Genomic DNA, 22899 nt, shown 5'->3' with positions numbered 1-22899 from the left:
TCTTGGAGCTATCTGACTTCAATACTTTTATCAGTAGAATATTCCCTTTATGTTGGTAGGCTGTGATGCTGGAAGCTTTCTTTCTGATTGTCAAAATCTTTGTCCCTCCATTCCTGGGCTATCCTCCCAAGTTTTCTGGCTTCCAAAGGATACTATCCTTTGCCTATATGAGGCAAAGCCTGTATAGAAGCTCTTTCAATAAAGAGGAGAGGGCTTATTAAATATCTGGTAATACAAAACCTTGAGGCCAAAAGAGAGAGACTTCCCTCTGAAGTGCTGACCAGTCAGTGTAGTTTGTATAGTTTGGTGGCCTGTTGACAGATTTTCTTTTAAAAGTGACTCCTTGCAGTTGCCAGGCCTGCTAGTGTAATCAATTTTTTGGCCTGCTGTATTAATCACTTTGAGCTAGGGTGATGCTGGGGACTGTTTTGCACACCCACTTGGATAACGTTGCAGTTTGGTTCTAGCTGCTTAGGATTTAAGCACTCAAGTGTACTTCCTGTTCAAACCAAGCACCATGCAAGCTTAATATATTCAAACCAAATTTTTTCAATATTTAATACCATTGGGCTTTGGGACAGCACAAGATTTGATGTTTGGAAGTGGAAACATTCTCTGTCATTTTGCAGCTAAATGATGTGTTGTCAGAGCTGGGTAAGGAGAAAATTGCTGGAGAAACTTCAGGGTCACTGTGTTAGCAGTTTTTCAAATTTATGGTGATAACTGCAGTGTCTCATTACATCCACAAAACTGGAGCCCTGCTCATAAGTCTTTTGCTGAGAGTGGTATCTCACATGCAAAGTCTGACAGGAGTGACTTGGCAGGTCCTGTGAGCATTGGCAGGTTCCCTGCCATGAGTGAATGAACCTGTGTGTTCCATGGTGCCTCATGGCTGCATCCTGCAGGGGAACACTCCTTGTGGGCTGCTGCCACGGGAACCTCTCTGTGAGCAGCACATCAAGGGATTGGGGGTGGCTGCTGCCTTGGCTTGGAAATGGAAACATGACTAGAAGGACAGTGTGCTGAAAATCATATGTGATAATCTCAGATAAGTAACTGGTAGGAAGGTGCCTTGGTCAGGTTTTTGCACATGGGCTTCCAACAGAACATGGCAAAATTTAAATTGGGAGTGGGAGGCAATTCAGTAAGCACAAAGAAGCTTTCCAGATGCTTGCCAGGAATGGTAGAGTTGATTTCTGCTGTGGGACAAACTTCAGTGTTGTGGTGCCTGAACAAGAGAGGAGACTTCACCTTGGACAGGGTAGTTTGGTTTTCTTTTAGGCCTCTGATCCAATTAACTCCTGAATTCTAAAAGTAAGGAATATAGGGTATTTGCACTGGTATAATGTGTGTCTGAAGGGCTGTGTTACCTTACATTCATTAGTAACTTTATTCTGAGTTATAGTTTTTCAGCTACTGTTTTGTCCTGAAAGGGTATTAATTGTTAAATTGTGTATGAAATAGTCTCTTAACTGTTTTTAAAGAGTTGATACTTACTGTTGCTAAATCTTGCTTAATAGTGCACTGTGGGAAGAAAATGAAGCCAGAAACTACTTCAATGGGCTTTTTTTGTTTTCTTATCCCAGAAGTGTTAGGGAATGCACATGTTCAGTAGTTTGTCTTGCAAATAGGGAATAGGTGTTCTGTGCTGTATTGAGAATTGAAACAGTGTTGGAATTAGAGAGGAGCATATTCATCTGGTGTTTGTTATCCTGAGTTTCCATGCTAGATCCATGGTCTAGCTTGTGCCTGTTGGCAAACAAACCTGTTGACAGAAAACATTCATTTCCCCTGACACCCTTACAACAAGAAGGTGGTGATATAAAAATGCCCTTTTTTAGTCCTCTTTCAAGCTTCTTTGAAATGATTTTTTTTTTTCCCCAGATAAAAGGCCCTTGACTTAAGATGCCTTTAAAAGGGGTTTTGAAGCTGAAAATCAGGGTTGGGGTTTTTTTGTGATTCCTTAATACATATCTGAGAGAGAGATTTGAAATATAGGCTACACACAAAGCTGATGAAAATGCACAGGGAGCTTCTGTTGACCTCTTGGCATTCCCAAGAACATCACCCTTGCTGCTGGAGATGTAAGCCCAGCTCAGGGCTTCACAATGAAAGCAAAAGTGTTGTTTGCCCTGAGCTGTGCCTCACTAAAGTGTTCTCACCTGTCCATTTGCAGGTAAGCTTTATGAAGAGGAAGAGGACGATGCCCTGCCGGACTCGGACGCCCTGCCCGACTCAGATGACGAGGTGGAGCTGGACAAGCCACGCCCCATACAGATTGTCCTTGCTCATGAAGATGACCATAACTTTGAATTAGATGAATCAGCTTTGGAAAAAATCTTGCTTCAGGAACATATTAAAGATCTTAACATAGTAGTTGTGTCTGTAGCAGGAGCTTTCCGCAAAGGAAAATCTTTTTTGCTGGACTTCATGCTTAGATACATGTATAACAGGGTGAGTAGTTTGGATTTTTCCTGCAGGAGAAAAGTGCTTTGGTATTTTAGTAATTTCTCTTTGTGTTTGTTAAATTGAGCATAAATATAGTCAGTCAAAATTTTCTGATACATTGGGGGAGGGGAAGTCAGCTACTCTGCTTCTACACTGTGAAGAAGGGTATTTAAGTGACAGTTCTTCTATGTACCCTGTCTTGCAGTTATCAAGGGAATTTATTGGTGTCCCAGTGTAAGTGGACACAAGAAGAACTTGAATGATGAAGTGTGATGGCCTTCTAATAGAGCTTTAGGGGAGGGCTTTTCCAGGTGGTGACTTGGAGGAGCCTTGCTGTGACTTTATCTCCTGAAATCGTATTATAGTACTCACTTGCCCATTGTTGCAAAAATAAAAGTCTTACCAGATAGCTAAATCTGCTTAAATATGATGTATGACAAAAAAGAGAAAGCTTCCTTTTTGCTGCTTGGAATGCATTTCTGAATGGAGTCCAGGAACTCTTAAAATCCTTTTAAGTTATTGATTGATTAAAGCCTGATCCAAAATTTAATTTCTTCTTTTAGTTTGTAGCTTTTGGCTAGTGTTGTCTTGTTTTGAGCCCTTGGTTTACATGGAAAAGGTGGAGTGGGATTTTCTGTGAACCATACACATCTGCCTGTCACAGTTTGTGGGGTGTTTGTTTTAATCTGCTTTATGAATATTGACAGGTCAGTGTTTTGTTGCTTTTTGAAGCTCTTAGAAACCCAGAACTGATTCCTTTTTTGTTCACTGTTCTTTGGAGGTAATTTGTGCTAGCTGGCTTGAGGGAAAATGAAGATGAACCCTGCATTTACAGGAAGCATGAGAGTACAGCAGAAAAGCTGCTGATATAGTTGGCAAATGAAGACTTCCTTCTCAATCCCAGTGGTGCCTGTTATTGAGTTCCTCTCCCTCATTTTGGAAGAGCTGTGGAAGAAGGACCCTGAGGATAGGGTCTCAGGGTAGGAGGAATACAGAGTAGCAAGCTGGTACTCCTGACTTCTTGAGACTCTTAACCTGGGGAGGCAAAAGGTTTCATTTATTATGGATGGTGTTCAAAATGAACCAAACAATAAAACCCCCACCAATCTCTGCAAACAAAGAAGAACAAACTCCTACATCCACTGATCTGAGCAAGGGGCTGGGCTGGGCAGAGGTAGTGTGAGTTTCCTTTTGAAAACAGAAAGGCTGGGCTTTAAACAAATACTCTTAATTTTCAGATAGTGAAATAAAACAAATGTTCATATAACAAAACAGATTGAAATGCTGTTTCAGCCTTGTGTATCAGGCCTCTCTGTTTCCTTTATTGTGCAGTCACTTTTGTCAGTTTTCTATAAACGTCCTTCAAAATAGCATTTGTTTCTCTTGAACTGAAGGTGAAAGCAAGCTTGCCAATCTACTGTAACAATTGTTTCTTACCAAGAGCAGAGAAGTCTTGCTCTCCATGTGCTGCTTCTGGCCAGGTATTTCCATTCTGAAGATGTATTCCTTGCAGACCTTTAGTTGAGCTGATCCAACTCTCTGATGCATCAGAAGACACTGCACTTTGCTGAATTGTTTTTCTGCCAGCTCAGTGACGTAAATTGGCTTAGGGAGGGAGTTTGACAAGCATCAGAACTGCTGCAAACTGATTGATGGGAGCTGGGGGTGATGGAGGATAAATGCAGCGCCTCCTCTTTGGAGCACTCTTGAGTTGTATGAAGTCAAATGATATCCTCTGCTTATCCAAATTTAGTACAGGAGGAGAGATCTTGGTATAGTTTTATAGTACTTAGTCTGAGCCCTCCATCTTTAGTCAAGCTCAATTGCAAGTCTCTATTTTCTGTGAACTAAATATTGCACAGAATACTAAAGCGACTGCATTCAGTTCAAGTGCCAGTCAAGCAAATTTCATGTGGACATTAACTTGCATAATGAAAAACTTGCCAATAAAACCTTCAGAATCTCATTTTCTTGTCTTAAACTGAGTGCCAGAGGTCGTGTGGAAAGTTGGCATTGTAACAATCTCAGTGGTGCCAGCTGAAGTCACAGGTATGATTTTGGCAGGGCAGAGGTTGATCGCTGCCTTCAGGGAGGTGGATGTGTCATTTCAAGCACTGATCCTTAGTGCTGTGATTGCTCTTTTGAAATGGAACAGCAGCACTTGTGTACTCAGCAAACTGCTACAAGGAGCCTGTGGTCCTGAGCTTTAGTAAGAGTTGGGTGCAGCAACACCTGTAAGTTTGGATGGAAAAGTTTATTTTTTTACAGGAGTATCACCTTCTTAGTTAGGGTGAACTGTGTATTATTACACTAAGCAAATAAAGCTGCATTGGGCTTTTCCTTAGTGTGGAGTAAAGTTAGAGATATTACCCTTTAGGGGACTGAGATAAAATTGTAGAGCAACTTCTAGCTTGATTTCAGGTAGGAGCCTTTTTTCCCTCCTCCCATCTCCTGAATGTCTTTCAAGCCAGCTTGATGGATGGATACTTAAAATACTGAGCTTTAGCTAAGGAAAGATGCAGGTAACAAGCCAGGAGTGTTTCAAAGTGATGCAGAGGTCAGTCAGAGGCAGACTTAAGTACATCATCCATGAGATGAAGCAGCTTCAGGTGAAGCTGAGCCTGTTCAAACACCAAAGTCTCCTGTGATATGAATCACTTGTGAAATCAAATGACTTCATATCTAGTGCTCATTGAGGGACTTGTCAAACTGTGTAGTTTTGATCTGATTTGTTACAAATAGGAGGAATACAAATAAGAATAATGTCTGGACCAAAATGGGCTAAAGTATTCTTGTACAAAGGAAAAATGGAACATGCTGAATAACAGATTCTTTTTGAAAAGTAAAAAGCTGCAGCCCATTGACAGGTACATGTGAGATATGATACAGATTGTCAGACTGTATCCTGGAGTGTGCTGCAGCACAAAGCAGGCTTGGAGCTTTCATTTCTCATTTCTAGAGTGGTCTGTGGAAGCATAAGCATCTTCTGGGATAGAAAAACTACAGGGAAAAGCTGTTCAGGTTTTGCTTAGTGTCTCTGGTAGAGGTGTGTGTGCCTGTCAAAATAAACAAAAAGGGAAAAAAACCCAAACAGCCAAACCCAAACAACTGTACAGACCTGTAGAACTCTTTACTTGCATACCTGTGTTCATTTTCTGAATTTTTGTCTGCTTCTCTCCCCTTTGTCTGAGCTAAGTAGCAGAGTTGAGTGGTGCACTGTTAGCATTTGGAAGAATGCTGGTGCAGAACTGCTGGATTGCCTGCATGCTGCTAGGCATGAGGAAAATGTGCAGGTTTTTTCCCATCCCCCTTTAGAAGTAAGCAGTTTCATTTAGTTGTTTCAAGTATTTTTATTCTGTGCAGTCCCTGGGTACTCATGCTGTGTTCTGAAATGTGAAGAAATGTCTTTAGCCATTATCTGAAAACTGCCAGTGTGGAGTCAGCAAGGTAGAGCCCAGAAGGGAATTGAGAAATCTCCACTTTGACCTTCTCAGTGGACTCTTTCCTGGCTGGGAATCTACTCTGAGTAGTTCAAGGCAATTCATTAAATGTCTCTTATGCCAGCTTGCTGTGTTCTAGCCTGTGAAAGAAAGCTTTGTATACACTGAAATCCTCCATGAAAGAAGTGGCAGGCAGACAACAGTTTAACTGATGAGGGGGCTGCAGAAAAACCTATCAAAGTGAAACTTCCTTGGGGTGCCTGCTCATCCTCCTGACTTGCCAGTGCATGAGCTGCATTTCTGGGTTAGATGTGCTCATATAATGGCTGAATTCTTGTGGGTGAGCTGCTGCTCTGTGCCTGTCCTTGAAGACCTCATTACAATTCCATCAGCCAGGAACGTTAGATGCCATCTGTGCTCACCTCTCAGATAGCTTCTCAGCTCTAATATGGGTGGGATGATTGGCATCTATCAAACTCTTAAACTGACCTTTTCTCTGTAGCTGGCAAGTATAGATTGTGAATCTGCTGGTTGTTGTCTATTCTCTGTGGCTTCTGCAAGATGGCATTAAGGGGCTGGTGCTGGCTTCTGTTAGTGCAGGGACTCAAATGCTTGGGCCAGCTGTTACTGAGGGGGAAGGGAGAGGATTAAGTTAAGATCAGATGTTTTGTCTCTTGCTGAGGTGTAGCTGTTCCTGAGTTGAAATATCTGCTGTTCTGTTTAAGCAGAGTTTTCTCAGCTGTGAGAGTGGAACTGGTGGACAAAACTGTGCTGTTCTCAATACCACTGTGTGCTGGAGACACAAAAACTGCACGTTTACATTTCAGTGACTGAAAAGTTGTGCAGCCACTCAAATACCATGGGGTTGCTTTGTGGATGATCTTGAAACACAGCAGAGTAGCACTGTGTTTTAATATTTTGTGTACTGTTGTCAGTTCTGAGGAAAATGTAATAACAGTGTGGAAGTCTACTGAAACATAGCATGTTACAGAAAAAATAGGAATCTCCTCCTTGGTTTTACATAAGTTTTTCCTTTTGTTTTGTAGACTTCTCCTTGTTGGATAGGTGGAAACACGGAGCCATTGACCGGGTTTACATGGAGAGGTGGATGTGAACGGGAAACCACTGGCATTCAGATTTGGAGTGAAGTGTTTGTAATTGAAAAACCTAATGGAACAAAGGTGAGTGCTTAACTTACCTTGATTTACTCAAGGTCTCCCTTGCAGGAGTTGTAGGCTTCCTGGTTTGGTAGTATGGTGGGTTGGTTTTTTTTTGTTCGTTGTTTTTTGGGTTTTTTTTTTTTTTTAATAAACCAGAGAGGCTGTGGATGCCCCATCTGGGAGGTGTTCCTGGTCAGGTTCAGTGGGGCTCCAAGCAACCTGGTCTGGTGGAAGTTGTCCCTGCCTTTGGCAGAGGGTTTGGAACAAGATGATTCTTAGAGGTCCCTTTCAGCCTAAACTATTTTTTGTCATTCTAAAACTTAAATAGGGTTTTTGCCTCTGTGTACACTTTTAATGTCATGGATTTCACGGTGGCTGTTTGGACATTGGTTGCTTTCCTTTGCACTGAGCAGCTGTGTAACATATCTGGAAACTGTTATCAGTGTAAGGATGGAGATTGGTTCTTACAACCCAAAATTCAACAATAGTCTCATTCTGAAAGTACTTTGTTTTGGCAAAATCTGCCCTGTCCAGGCTGCTGGGTGGGTTATCCTGGGGATGTTGTAAATCTGTAATGGCTATAAATACTATCTACAGAAAAATGCTGGGGGGAAAGCTCTGTAACACACACTGTTCTTTGAAGGGTGAGAATATGTTCTAACTTGTAGCTGTGTTCTAGTAAAGTGTAGTGCATGGCTATAAGTACTTCAGGGTCTGGAAGCTGGTCCTTCCATTTAATTTTAGCGAGCAGTCTATAAAAAATGACTAAGTCTAATAGTGAGAAAAAAAGCACTAACTTGATTCTTTTTTAACTCTCAAGTCAGTTTGACTGCAAAGTTTACTTGGAGGTGTTTATGCTGAAATGAGGTGTTAATTAATAAATAGTTACTCCACAATAGTGGTGGTGATCTTGAGCTATTTGTGTTCTAAACCATTGGTTTTAGGTTATTTAAGTTTTATACCCTTTGCATTTGTGAAGGAAACATCTGATGCCCAATCTGTGGGACATGGATTTTAAAAATAGTGGCTTACTGGTGTTTAACAAATTTCACAGCTAACCAAACATTTCTCTAGTTAAAAACCAGTTATGTGTGAATCTGCTTTTGCTTTGGGAACAAATCACTCACTTGTTCTTGCTTCTTAGTGGGAAGGAGAAGGGAAGTGTAGCAGATCCCAAAGATGGGAGTTGGACTGATAAACTTTTTTCATTAGTATCACTTCCTTCCTTGTTGTTCCAGCAGACAGTATCAATTATCTTGTTTTCTGCTGAAAATACTTATCTTTAGATATATATGTATTTATAAGTAGCCATTCTTCTCTTAGCTCTGATGAGCTGTGCCAGATCTGCAGCTGAGGCTGGTGTTCTTGCAGTGGAGGAGAGCTGTCAGTTGTTCTGCTTGGCACCCCCAGTGGGCCAGGGAGGGCTGTTTCTCTGGGACCAGGTGGCCAGGCAGGGCCAGAGGCTGATGGCAGGGCCCTCTGCTGCTGCTCACTCAGCTGTGGCTGTGTGCTGTCCCCTGGGCAGGTGACTGAGGTTTCATCAGCAGGCACAGGGCAGAGACTTGAAACAGAACTGACCCCAGTGGCCAGGAGTGTGGAAGGGCCCATGATCTGGTTAACTGCTGCTGTGCTTTCAAACTCTGCAGGTTGCTGTACTACTCATGGATACCCAAGGTGCCTTTGATAGCCAATCCACTATCAAAGACTGTGCAACAGTTTTTGCCCTCAGCACCATGACGAGCTCTGTCCAGGTGAGAATATCCCTGCTGGCAAATAATGGCAGAATCCTCCATCCTGAATGTGCAAAGAATATATCCTGAGCCACACTTGGAAAGTTCACCTGCAAATCTTCCTCCAGCTCTGATTTAAAATTCCATACTTTTTCTTTATTTCATTGTGGTACATAAACTACCCAAGTTGCTCGGTGGAATCAAGGTTATGCAAGGCCAGGCTGAGTTAAATTGCTGACAGAACTAGGAAATCCCCTTCCCCCCAAGATGTCAAAGTCGCAACTGCTTCTTTACAGATGTGTTACAGAATCTTTTTTAAGGCTGTAGATACAGTTTAGGGTGACATGCTGTGATCAGCCAAACTTAAAATTGCTGCTTCTGTTCAAGTGTCAATTAAACTCCCGAGAATTGTGCTATACTCAAAGCTACTTCTAAGCTTGTGCCTTAGAAGTGCCAAAAGTGAGCAGGTTTTTGAGGGGTGGCAAGTGACTTTCTTCAGACATGCCACAACCTAAAAGGAACAGGAGTAGGTAGAGCATTACTTCTGTCCTGTGGAGTTAGCTCTGGTGAATCATTTTTGAATAAGGAGGTGACTTTTGTTTGAGGTGTGATCTGTGACACCTTTCTTTCTACTTGCTGACTTTTGGGTAGTTACACTTTTTCTAGAGGGAGCAAATATACTCAATGTGTGAAAGAGACTATGATTGTAAGACAGTGATTTCATGTGACGCTGTAATTGTCTCTTGCAGGTATACAACTTGTCTCAGAATATTCAGGAAGATGACCTTCAGCACTTGCAGGTAGGAATATGGTGAATTTATGTTAAACTGCTTCTGAACTGATAGTTTTGACAATGTTCTGGAAGTTACTATTCATATAACTGACTTGGGAGCTGTTTGTTGTAAAACACTGAATTTGACCTGATACTAAAACTGGTACAGTCTGTAAAAACTGTGTTTGCATCAACTCCATGATGCTTCTGCTGTGCCAATGTAGAGATAAAATAGTATGAGCTTCTAATCTGGCTGGTTCTCTTAAAGTCTGTTCTCTGTATTGCAAGTTCTTAAATTCCTGAGAAAACGAGAAAGGAAAATTGTTTATGGAAATCCTTAATGGTGAAATTCCAGTGCTACATGTTTTTCCTAAAATAGGAAAATGGATGTTATTTCATAAGCAGTTTGTAAGGAAGTGCTGGAGTTTGGGTCAGGCCAGAAAGAGTCTTCTGCCCAGAAACTATCTCTGTTTTTTCAGCTGAGAAACTTCTGCAGAGTTTTATTCTGCTTGGAAATAAAAGCAGGAGAATGTCTTCTCTTCACCATGGGGTTTTTATCCTCTAATGCAACATTGTGGTCAAAGGCCACTGAATTATGGCTTCTTGTGAATGGTGCAAGAACATTATCTCCTTAACTTAAAACCTGTAGCTTTACAGAGTAGCTTGTGTATTGCCAAATGCCAAGGCCATGACCTTGTCACAGCTTAAAACTGTTCTGTGTGTCTTCAGTGCTGCAGCAGACTGGCTGCCAATGCTGGAAGTAAAAGAACACTAACTAAAAGTATTCTTATGAAGCTGTTCTCAATTAGCAGGGTTGTATCACTGTGTCCATATCCCCCACACCCCCAAAAAAACCCAACCAAGCAGTGAAAACAAAAATTATTAGAAAGCCAGGCTTCCCTCAAGACTTTGGTCCTTTAACAGGTTCAGTGTCATCTGAATAAAACAATCTATCTCTGTTCTGCTGGAGGGTGAGATTTGAAGGATGATAAATACAAGGATAAATAAGGATGATAAATACAAATACAATTTAAAGTTGCAGCAGGGAATCATGATCTAAGGGAAGGAAATTCTGAATTTCTGTTTTAATAGGAATTTGTATAATTGTGAAATACTGTTAGTCTCTGACTGCCTTTTATATTTAGCAGGGAAGTGAATGAGGTAAAGAGTTTGGGTCAAAGAAACCAGACTCTTGTGGGTGCTTGGCCACTTCACAGCTGCTTTTGCTCAGGGTGACAAGGGCTTGTAAATTAAATTAATCTTGTGACTTCCCAGGTGCTCTTGTGATCAACACCAGAACTGCCCTTTGAGCCATAATCTACCTGAGACACTCCAGGAGTTAGTTTAATGCAGAATAATGATTGCCTGGCACTGCAGAGTTCTGGTGTGCTTCCATCATCTCAACCTGCAGTATCTGTAAGGAGGCTGGCATGGATCAAGCCCTGCCAGTACTGACCTGTGCTGAGGCAGCCAGCACAGTCCCTAATTCCTGCTCTTGTGGGTGGCTTGGCCAGCAAGGAATGCTGCTGCTGCTGTTTTAAAGATGGTGAAAGCAGTCAGAGGAAGACAGCTGATACCAGCCTTTCTACTGGAGGGAAGGAACAATTATTAGTTAAGGTCATGAGCTGAAGCAGAGATCTGAGAAGCTGCTGAACTTGGCTTGTATTTAAATGTCTGATATACTGGCTAGAGCCAAGTTCCCTGGGATTTCCAGGAATAAACCTTTTGTGGGAAGTAAGGGGCAAATGTTAGTCAGGCTTACCTCCTTAGCCTAGGAAGCAAGTGTTGGAAGCTGGCTTGGTGAGAAATGCAGCTAGCTTTTCTCTGAGAATAGCCCAACAGCCACCCACTTAAAACTGCAGTGTGTTGACAGTTCAGGAATGGCACTGTGAAGCCTGTGGGAATCATGTCTCCTACCTGAATCTTATTGAGGGTTGGTATACTCATTATTGAGGATTGTTTGCCATTCTCAACCTGTAGTAAGGCATAAGATTGAAACCTATAGTAAGATACAAGATTGAATGATTTATTTTTTAGTGACGTAATAGAATATTTCACAGCAGAAAAATGTGTTTTCTATGTGGCACATCCTTACACTGTTCTTTCTCTCAGTTGTTTACAGAATATGGAAGACTAGCTATGGAAGAAATCTACCAAAAGCCGTTTCAGGTAACTATGTGTTAAATGGATTTAAGCAGTTGAATATGTAGAAAATGAGCTCAGGATAATTTCTGCAGATCAGTTAGTTGGGCTGAAGGTAACCAGTTCTTTGCAAGACTAATTTTCCTTCACTATTGCCACATGGCTTTGCAAAAACCCAATGGAAAAATGCTGGGTTGAGCAAGTATAGTTTTGTGCTTGAGTTATAAGGTATAAAAAGAATCAAAATGTCAAGTGATATGCAGGTGTTAAGGAGAAAAATTTTGTGATTTTGTGCTGCCTTCTTTTTTATTACTCTGAGATATGGTTGGTCCTTGCTGGTGGTAGATGGTTCTGAGAAAAGGTCCTGCTTGGTGGTGGGTGTTCTGTTTAGTTGGTTTTTTAAGCAAGCAAACACTTGCACCACAGAACTACAAGGCTGCTACATTTAGAGCAGCCAAATATACTCAAACATTTACATAGTATTCTTGCTTGTAATCTGTAATATATTTAGTTTTAGAGCAGCCAAATACTTAAAATAATTGCATGTGATAGAAATTTTTGACCTTAGGAATGATGCAAACCATTCACTGCTGTTGTTCTTCCTGTTGCAGACATTAATGTTCTTAATTAGAGATTGGAGTTATCCTTATGAACATGCATATGGCTTGGAAGGAGGAAGAAAGTTCCTAGAGAAAAGATTGCAGGTAAGTTATCTCCAGTAGTCCTGTTCTGATCTAAGTGACACTTTGCTGTCAAGACAATGATGCATCATGAGCTGGCTCCTTGTGCTAATAAAATACATTTGTGGTGTTTCTACTTATAGGCAAAGTTGACATTATTAGGTTCAGAAATAAAAGCTTAAACACACTTTTATGCTCTTACTGCTTTTAAGATGATGGTTAATCTTAACTGCAGTGCTGTAAAACTGGTAGCAGTTCTTAATGCCTTTTTTTCCTTCAGGTAAAGCAAAACCAACATGAAGAGCTACAGAATGTAAGGAAGCATATTCACTCCTGTTTCAGTAATCTTGGGTGTTTCCTGTTGCCCCACCCTGGTCTTAAAGTTGCAACAAATCCAAATTTTGATGGGAGATTGAATGGTAGGAAGCTTTTCATTTTGTGTTTCTTGATTCAGATCACTGAGTTTGTTTTCTTATATGATGAAAGTTAAGCACTGTAATGGTTAGCTATTGAAATGCCTGACTGGAAAATAGAAGGCTAAAAGGTGAAGCTGCAGAATTTAGAAATGTGTATTGTGTGCTCTTTTTAGTGGTTTAAAAGTAGAGGAATTAAGCAGGGAGAGGGAATGGATATCTTTGTGTCTAGCTGTTCATTGCAATCTGATAACTTGAGACATGCTTAAAGGTCATTTAATGGAGATTCCAAAGATAACTAGGGGCTCCAGAGGGCAGAATTCCCAAGATTAAAGACTTTATTTTCTGGAAAGGCTTTTCTCTAAGAACTTGCTGAACCACAGGTCAGCTCTGAAATGGCTGAGATAAAAGGCACAGGGTTCTGCTACTGCAGAATGGGAGGCAGTTGGATTCCTCCAAGGGATGTGTGTCCCCCAACAGAGGGAATGCATCAGGATGGCAAAGGCTGTAACAGTGAGTTGCAGTGGTGGGGTGCCAGCCCCTGCTGTGCTGAGGGCACACCATGTGAGGTCATTGGGCATTGGTGTAATTGGAAAAATGCATTTAAAATATTGAAAGGACTGTGGCATCTTGTTGTCCCAGTTAGGATTGGTACATTAGGAGTAGTTGGAATTTACTAAAGTTATATTATGCATGTAAGCCTTTAAATACCTTAAAAATGCAGTTCAAAGCTGTGATGTTGTAGATTTAGAAGAATTGGGGGCTATCAGTGTTCCTTTAGGAGATACAAGATTGAAAATTAACCACTTTTTTCTTGAAATTGATTGAATTTTACTAGATATAGATGAGGATTTTAAGAATGAGCTGCGGAATTTGATACCGTTACTGCTTGCCCCTGAAAACTTGGTAGAAAAAGAGATTAGTGGATCCAAGGTGACCTGTAGAGATCTTGTAGAATACTTCAAGGTAAGCAAATTCATACTAATTATTTCTGTTAATAGCTTAAAAGACAGTATTCTAATTTTAGGCCATGTTGTTCCCAGAGAAGATAAGATATCTAGGCTGACACTCACTGATCAGCTCACTTTTATTTTCACTTCATTACTCTGACTTTCCAGAACTGGCACACTACTTCCTAACAGTGCAGCTCTTTGCAAGCTACTGTTAGCAAAATTTGTGGGTTGGTAGCTTTAATTTTCCTCTCTGTGAGTAGGCTGAGATAGCTCAAGCTTTATTAGATATTTTTTTCCTACTTTGAAATCCCAGTTAGGTTTTTTTTTTGTTTTGGTCATGTAGTTTTTACAGATAGAAAAACAGCTCTTAAACTCATAGGAATGCAATGAGAATTTCAGATACTCCCTTCTGGATTTTTAACATGCAAGGAAGGTGCTTTCTAAACACTTGCATGTGTAGCACCACTGTGCTCTGAAATATTTATGCAGGATACTCACAGCTGTTAGTCTTGAGCTTTTTTGGTATCATGGTGACACCAGCAGAAATGTGATAACATAATCTCTGCATCACCAGGGATTGGTCTGGTGTGTGTAGCCTTATTTTTTTTTTTTTGGAATTGGAACGACTTAGACAGTTGGCTTGGTGGGAATGATGCCACTGTCTCCTAAAGACAGGAGTTTTGCATTGCTACTTTTGGGGTAGAAAAGTTGGGGTGATGTTACAAAACGAACTATGCAAGAAGGAATTTGAGACCAGAACTCATTTAATTTCACTTGTAAAACAAAGTAACTTTTTGAAGGAAAGACATGGTATGGGATGCAGAAGTGGGCTGTTCTGGCAAGTGTAAAATCAGCACGGAAACACAGAGGTTCACTCTCTGTTTACATGGTTGCATGCCACTGTGTGCTCCAGTTTTTCTGTGGTAGGACCCACTCAGGTACAGTGCAGGGCAAGTTCAGCAGCAGTTTAGAAAGGACTGCATCCTAAAAACCCAAGTGTAAAACCACTGCTGGAAAGCTGATTTGCATCCTGCATCCATTTGGGGTGCAGTGCTGGGGGGTGCTGCAGAAATGCCATGCTTATGTAACTAAAGAGGCCTGCTCCCTTGGGACTGTGCATCTGAAGCTGAGATTGTGAGGCCTGAGTTGGGAGCTGTAGGGCTTTTACTTGGAGGAAATAGCTGCAGGAGCAAGGAGGGTGTCAAGGGAACAGAGTCCTGTATAAAGCTATATGTTTTTGTAGGTTGTTCTGCACCCGAGAGCACTGAGTACATGGGGACCCTGATAACCTTGTTCTCTCCTCCCTTGGAGCAGAAAATCCTCAGGCCTGAGGCTGGCAGCCAGGGCAGGGAGGGAAGGCAGCAGTGGTGAGAAGAGAGAGGACAGGCTCCCCTCAAGGGGCTGAGAGTGGCCTTGCTGGTGTAACTTGCACAGCTTGTCCAAGGCCCTGGCATGGCTGCTGCTGCCTGCTGTGCCCCACTTCCCTGTCCCCAGGAGCTGTGCCAGGGCCCAGCCTGTGGGGGCTGGACAAGAAATGGAGTGTGTGTTCTCTTCCAGCCCCCTGGAACCCTGGGGACAGAAAGGACCCCTGAGGATAAGTGGGGTGGGGCACAGTGGGGTAGGCTGCCTGCTTAGCTTCTGGAAGTGTTTTGTCTGCTCAGCTCTGTCTGTACAAAGTGCCTTGATCTGTTTTTTTTCCTCCTACACTACAGTAGATCAAGGCATGTGGAGAAATGTACATATTGGTTCTCCCAGCACAGGGGTAAATTTGAGCAGACCTCTTGCCAGAAAGGCTGGGGTAGTCATCTCCACTCTTCTGTTGTGGGTGAAGATTCCCTGTCTAGCAAAGACCTTATGCATTTGAGGGAGTAGAAACCTGCTGTCAAAACCTGTCACATCTTGGGACAGTGGTGGTGTCTCCTCACGGTGCTCTGCTGCCCTGCTGGGCCCCAGTCTGAGGTGTAGGAAAGTGAGGGGGAAAAAACTGCCAGACTTCTGTGAAGAAAATTGCATAATTTAGTATTCAGCATTATTATAGAGAAATAATCTGAGCTCTGTCTTTATATCATGCCTCATTTCTTATTCTCCTTAAACATAAATGTTTAGAAAAATAAACTCTTTTTCTCTCTCCCAGGCTTACATTAAAATCTATCAAGGAGAGGAGCTACCTCATCCGAAATCTATGCTGCAGGTATTTTATTTTCTTTCAAATAACCTGACTATTAGATGATGTGTACTTTATAAGTTCTTTGCAACTGGATAATCATGAGTGCTGTGGGCCTGAGTCTCCCCCCCACAGCTGTAGTTCTGGAAGGATCTGTGTGCTTTGAAGGCCACCTGAACTGTGGTGGTTGGGTACTTTTCCCTCAGTTTCAGCAACCAAATGAAATTAAATCAACCACATAAAGCTGGGTTCTGTCTGGTTGATTGTGTTTTTTAGCTGCTTTACTGTCTAAGCATTGTTTTCCTGTAACTTGCTGTTTGGCTGGGAGATATCCAGAAAATGACATCTTGCAGCTTTAACTACAGTAATTGTCCCTGACATGACACAGGTAGAAAATAAGACTTAAATTCTTAACATACTTGACAGTTACAATTAAGACCAAAACTGTACGTTTATGATGTAGAAATAATCCCAGATTCCTTTTTTCCTCTTGGGTACTGGAAGTAATCCAGTGCCAGGATTAAAATATAATAGTTTAGTGATCCTTATGTGCTTATTAACAGTAGAGCATTCAGAAGAGATTGCTCATGATGAAAAGCCTGTAGGAGCAAGCTGAGGTTTGTTTGCAGCTGTGCTGGAAAGCCGAAAAAAGGCAGCAATATGTTTTAATGTCTCTTGCTGAACTTCACTTATTTCTGTGTGGCCTTTTCCTGGCCATCAGGAGCTGTGGAGGTTTTGGGGGTATGTTTGGAGTGCAGTGCTGTGTAAAACCTGGCAATGCTGTGAATGACACAGGATGCTCCGTGTTTTCTAGGCAACAGCTGAGGCGAACAATCTTGCTGCTGTGGCAGGAGCAAAAGACTTGTACAGCAAAGGCATGGAGCAGGTATGATGGCACAACCTTTCCTAAACACCTGCATGCAAACACAGGCCTTCAGCTTCCATGGTGCCCTCTGTGTGTGAGCACTTCAGTGGGGGAAGGTGACTCAGGGCCAGGACTTGTGTGTTTTCTGCTCTCTGAGCCTGGCTGTGATGCTGGGGAGGTCTGAGAATGGGTGTGTGTGCAGGGTTCCCACCTGTTAGTTCCCTCTGTGGCCCTTGACAGGCATCTCAAAACCCTGTGGCATGAATTGCACAAGCAGGTGAGCAGACATGTGTCAGGCTTGCACAGGGGTGGAGTTCTAGTTCTGTAGTCTCATGCTTCTGAATTGTGACCATTCATTAGCTGTAAAATCCAAGCATTGAAGTGATTCAAAAATTTAAAGAAACCCCTTTGAAGACAAGAATTACTTTGGAAGACCTATGTATGTAATTTCCCACTTGCTTCTTCTCTTGAAGATAGTGATCTGATATGATTCTAGGCTGAATGCTGGATGGATTTCATACTTTGATGTAGTGGTAGGCAAGGTTTTATCATAGGAAATTCTGAAAACCATTACGTGTCTCGTAAAGCTTAACAGGACTGTGCTTATTGTGAAACTGTACAACCAGAAAGACCAGTAGGTGTGAGAACATGCTACAAACATAGCTCCCCATTAATAGGCTAATTGTGGTCTTAATTGCTGAAGTAGTTGTTTTGAAATTAAAGTAAGACCTAGTGCTAGTGGCAGACAAGCCAGTTCCATTTGTTAGCAGGCTGTTTGGAGAATGCTCTGCTGGTTTAAGGGAACTCCTCTATTTCCATTTTGGAAAATGTCTTGAAATAGTAAATGTGTTGTTTATAATAAGTGCCAAGTCTGCCTTCCAAACTTGAATCTTCAATGGTTGTTGAGACTCTGTAGCAGTAAGGTTTCTAACTTGGGGCAGGGAATAAACAGAAACAGATGTTCTTTTAAACAGACTTTGTTTCCATAGTAATGCTCCCCAGTACTGTATATTTTTATATCACTGTAGAGATATGCACAAATTATGGAATAGTTTTTTATCCAGATGTCTCATATGATGTTCTTGATCTGACACAGCTCTGAAACTTCTATTTTTAAGAACAGAAGTGGGAACTCTTTGGATTTAAAACTCGATTATGTAAAGGTAGTTCTTGCTGCAGCTTCTGAGTTGTCCTCATGAACCAAAGCCCTCCTTTGCTGAGTGTGCATAACCAAAATACTGTCCTCCTAGTGACCTGAAATGTAAGGAACAACAGGTGCAGTGTCACAGAGGATAAGAAAACAGTGGCAGTTATTTGTGTGGTGGCCTCTTGATCCCCCAGCAGCTCCTGGTGTTTAACGTGCTCTGGGCAATGTGAAGAATCTGTTTTGAAGGGTGAGACTGGTAGGAATTTTCCAGGGAGCTTTGGTGGATGTGGAGGAAATCATTTTGGGGGAAAGCAGGGATGTGTGTGTGGCTGTTGTCCTGTCCTTCTGGGCTTGCCTGAGGAGAACAGAGGAAGTTGATTCCTGTGCTGTGGGCCTGGGTGTGGCTGGATGGGTGAGCCTCCTGCCCTGCCAGGACCCAGAATCCCTTTGGCTGGGCCTGGGGCTCCCGGAGCCGAGGGGGCAGCAAGGGGCAGCTGCTCTCAGGGTGTGATTCCATGGGTCTGCTTGTCCCTCAGGTGTGTGGGGGAGATAAGCCTTACCTTGCCCCGTCGGACCTGGAGCAGAAGCACCAGGATTTCCGCGAGAGCGCCATCCGCCACTTCCGCTCCGTCAAGAAGATGGGAGGGGAGGAGTTCTGCCGGCGCTACCAGGAGCAACTGGAAGGGGAAATTGAAGAGATCTATGCAAACTTCGTGAAGCACAACGATGGCAAAAACATCTTTTATGCTGCTCGTACCCCTGCCACTCTCTTTGCAGTCATGTTTGCCATGTACATAATCTCAGGACTGACTGGGTTCCTTGGCATGAACTCCATAGCTGCCCTGTGTAATCTCGTGCTGGGGATGGCTCTTATATCGTTTTGTACTTGGGCATACGTTAAGTACTCTGGGGAATTCAGAGAAGTTGGAACAGCCATTGATCAGATCGCTGAAGCTATATGGGAACAGGTTGGTATCTGTCTTTATTGCAAAATCTTGCTGTCTTGAGCAGACAAATCAAACAGCTTCTGTTCAGTGCTGAGAGGGAAAAGCTGCTCTAGACCTAATAGAAAATGCTAGTGCTGCCAAAGGGAAAATCTGCTCAGTAGTGTGACTGCTCTCTTCAGGAACAGATGCTGCACACAGGGAATGTTAAATAAGCTTAGGATATTATTGAAGAAGTGCTACTTGAGGTGCAGAAGGTTACATAGATGGCAAAGGGGACACTTCAAAACTCTTGCCTTATTCAGAGCAAGGAATTGATTAGTCCTTGGAGAGAACTGGCTGAGTGATGGCTTTCAGCAGCTGCTACCAGAGGGTGCACAGCAGGTTTTGTCCATCAGGGAGACTTGTGCTGTCTGTGACAGCTTCAGTGGGTGCCACTGCTGTTTGCAAGGAATACTCAACAAATTCCTGAAAGAAAAGATGTGAGTGTAAGGACAGCAGAGCTGGAGGAGAAAACTTTCTGCATAGAGATTTTGCTGCCTAAACTTAACTGTGCCAGTAAGGTCCATGCAGAGAATTTCTGAGCAGTAGTTTTTGGAGCATTCTGACTAGCTCTGTCCAGTGCCAGTAGAAGGAAAGCACTTTGCTGCTGTTGTTACTGGAAATAAAGGGCGCACTGAGCTTATCTGGGGTGACATTAAAGTGTGTCCTGTGAGGCATGAGCAGATAACTAACTGCAGCCTTCTGCACAGATGCTTGCTTCCACAGCTGGAAAATTCCTGTGTTCAAGGCTGATCCTAGGCACTGGTACGCTAGGCCTATCTGAGCAACCTGCTGAGGGTCCCAGTCAGGCTTTGAGTTACACTGGAGTAGAAAAAATGGATTCTTAAAAATAGAGAAATGAGCATCAGTAAATAAATTGGTAGCTAAATCTTGAGTAAGCATCACTGACTAGTGATTAAAATTGAGGCTCTCCAGTACCACTGGAGCTGCTGCTGCGCAGAAGGCTTGGTTTGGCTGCTGCCTTCCCTGGGAGGGGGAGAGCTTGGCTTATGCTGGCAGGAGCTTGCCACCCGGGGGCTGGAGGAAGGGGGTCTCCAAAAGCCCTCAGCAGTGTTGCTGTTAGAGCTGCGCATCACCAGTAACATGCAAAGCACTGCAGTCCTGTCTGAGTCACTCTGATTAAATACTCATTCTTGCTGTTGATTTTTCTGAATCTCTGCCTTTCTTTTCCCTCCATGCTTCAGAGGAATCCCAGGAAGGTGAGAAGTTACTGGCAATCAGGTTTTTTTTTTTTTGTTTTTCTGAACTTGATTGAGTTTCTGCTGTGTTGTGAGAGCCCTTTTTCCTAACAGCTGAATTCGTGTTTTAGGTGTTTTCCAAACTCTTTGAAGTCCTTAGACGCCGAACGGTTCGTCGTGCTCTCACATCAGTGCCGCGACAGCGACTCTCATCCAACAATAACAAGAAGAAAAACTAGCCAGTATTTTTAACTTTCTTTCTGTATCTGAAGTGTTCACACTTACACATATAGGACAATAAGCTGGACCGTCTGGGCCGGTCTGCATAAATGCTGTAACCATACCAGACTGATGCTGCATATGGGGTATGGAATTGCACATCCATCTTCTAGGAACTGTAAAGTGGTTTGAATTCAGTGAAATACTGCTGTGTAGGAGGGGTATCACTTGTGTCCATAGCATGTGACTGCTTTAACCTCATTACTCGAGCAGCAAAATTCATTTCTCTTTCAGTTCATGCCACTTTGTGTCAGACTTCATCATTCTAAGTTTTTTCATGATTTCAAATCTCATCTCTTTATATGATTTTATATCTTCTTTTCCTTGGTTACCTCATTTTCTTGTTTCTTTTGCACATCTCTCATTCCACAGGTGTTGAAGCCCATGAGTGATAATTTGATGGAGGATCATATGAGGCAGTCTGTAAAAAACTCTATCAAAGCAGGCCTGACCGAGCAGGTGGCTCACCATGCCAGACTAAAGACAGACTGACAGTTCGTCTCCTCTTCAACTCTGCCCTCTCATCCTAGACATGCTTGCTGTACCATGAGAACTCAATAATAAAAAAAAATAAATAAAAATAAACCAAAGTTTACAATCAACTGTAGAAGTAGTTTAGTGTGATTGGCTTCACAGATTGCTGCCATCACCGGGGAAGAGTTACATTTGTCAGTGCTCAGCTCTCAGACAAACTGGTGCCATGGAGCCCGCTGGGGTGGGAGGGAGCGGCTCAGTTTTACGCGTTTGGGGGAAGGGAGGGGGAGCTTCCCCAGCGTTGTGAGTCCGTGCGGGCTCTGGCTCACAGGGGAGCCCGTCCCCTGCAGCAGCTGACTTCAGGGACGTGTCACGATCAGCCCCATCCAGCTGTGCTCTCCCCGATGGCCCCAGCTCGGCACCACCCCCGGCAGCTCCCGCGAGCGTTTCTGTGCGCGGCCGGTGCAGCCGTCGGAGCAGCCCCTCCATTACAACGCGTCTCCTGCTTTCTTGCCTTGTCCCAGTGTTACACAGATGCATGTGCTGGTTCCTCACGCAGAACTGGGCTGTCAGGGAGGCAGTGGCTCAGCACAGAGGGTGCCTCGCCTTGAACTCGCAGACCTGGTCCCGAGGGAGGTGCATATCGGAACTGAGCTGTCTTTTTCTGCAGTTTAGCCTTCATGTATATAATATTGCCATTAATTCTACTGGGGAAGAAATTCCATCCAAAAATGTTGCCTACAGCTACCAAGCAATGAGTTAGGATTGTCTGTACAGTGTGTTTAGTTTTTATTTTTTAAGAAATCACAGATAGGGCATGTATATGAAATATAAATATATAAATACGATTTTGTATCAAAGTTTTGTAGTTTATGGCAAAACCTGGTTCTGTGGTAGCTAAGTGCAGTTCCTGTAAAGGAATGTTTGTGGCTCATGTAAATGTGTGAATGCATCAACAATTTGAAGTTTTTTGATATATTTGTGATATTTACCTGCCTTGAGCACTGCAATCTCTCACCCCCTTGGAAAAATCAATGGGAATGTTTGTTGTGAAACTCTTGTCTTCTGTTGCATTTTAAAGTTATTTCCTGTAATTTATTTTCAGTACATGATTAAAATCAGTTGTGTATATATTAAATGAAATCCGTGCTTATTTTTAAAAGATGTTCAAGTATTGTATTCTACTACATAAACTATGTCAAATACTTATCCTGACAATTATATGAACAGATTTGTTCTATTGTACTTCATAGCTTTCTATTGAAGCCGATGTTCCTCTCATGCTTGTCTCTGGAAGGTGACCTCTGTCCAGCTCATACCCCCTCCCTGTATAGGAAAACCTCCTGCTGTTCTTAAGCACGCTTTTGACTTGTGGAGTTGCTTGTCAGATTCTGCCTTCCGACAATTGTATCACTCTGAAATCTTGTTACTGGCTTTACTTTCATTCTTGGCTAAATCAGTATCAACTGTGTGGAGTGTAAAGGCAGCTAAACAATTAACTGCTGTAGTTTCAGCTGGAAATGGCTGTGTGCAATAGCTGGGTTATTTGCATTCCTAAATGGTAACAATTTTCATCAACATTTGAGCTTTAACATCTCCCCTCTCTTGAGTGAGGGAAATCATCTGTCTAGGACTAAAGCAATTGCACTGTGACTTTTGCACTGCAAAGAACTGCTGGGGAGTGGTGGTTACCTGTCCTCTGCAGGTGAGGGCTCAGCTCCAGGGGAATGATGCTAAAGATGAGGTAGGAATGTCGCATTTTATGATATCTCAACCTGTACAGATTAAATACTGTTATTCAAACAAGCCTGGGCTTTGGTGATTAATCTCTTACTAAGCAAATGAGTCACAGGGGGGCTCACAGGGCCATGCCTGCCCTTGCTGCTCCTGGTCTCCAGGAAGGTGCAGGTCAGATTTGAGGCTGTGCCCTGCAGAGATGGGAAAAGCAGAACTCTTCACAGCATGTGGACAAGGAGTTGGGAGGCTTTATACAGACTCTTCTTCAGGGTTTATGGGTGCAGTTCCTGAACACTGTGCCACCAAGTTG

General features: G+C 42.7%; 1 protein-coding gene across 6 annotated transcripts in view; it reads left to right on the top strand.

Moving 5' to 3' along the window:
- ATL2 (atlastin GTPase 2) overlaps positions 1–22658 on the top strand; it is a 40236-nt gene extending 17578 nt beyond the window's left edge. For 2 of the 6 annotated variants that reach the window (XM_063152395.1, XM_063152401.1), the window contains exons 2-14: positions 2177–2454; positions 6935–7069; positions 8695–8799; positions 9528–9578; positions 11663–11719; positions 12304–12396; positions 12653–12791; positions 13624–13751; positions 15873–15929; positions 16717–16788; positions 18451–18882; positions 20106–20120; positions 20231–22658. In XM_063152395.1, the coding sequence (XP_063008465.1) occupies positions 2177–2454; positions 6935–7069; positions 8695–8799; positions 9528–9578; positions 11663–11719; positions 12304–12396; positions 12653–12791; positions 13624–13751; positions 15873–15929; positions 16717–16788; positions 18451–18882; positions 20106–20120; positions 20231–20338 (1670 nt within the window). In that variant the 3' untranslated portion in view covers positions 20339–22658. The remainder of the gene's footprint in view (positions 1–2176; positions 2455–6934; positions 7070–8694; positions 8800–9527; positions 9579–11662; positions 11720–12303; positions 12397–12652; positions 12792–13623; positions 13752–15872; positions 15930–16716; positions 16789–18450; positions 18883–20105; positions 20121–20230) is intronic. The other 4 variants (XM_063152396.1, XM_063152400.1, XM_063152397.1 and 1 more) reach the window with 4 other exon arrangements.
- The last annotated feature ends 241 nt before the right edge of the window (positions 22659–22899 follow it).

This window comes from Melospiza melodia, chromosome 3 (genome assembly GCF_035770615.1).
Source record: "Melospiza melodia melodia isolate bMelMel2 chromosome 3, bMelMel2.pri, whole genome shotgun sequence".
Taxonomy (NCBI): Eukaryota; Metazoa; Chordata; class Aves; order Passeriformes; family Passerellidae; genus Melospiza; species Melospiza melodia.
Note: the sequence above shows the minus strand (reverse complement) of the source record. Positions and strands in the feature narration are given on the sequence as shown.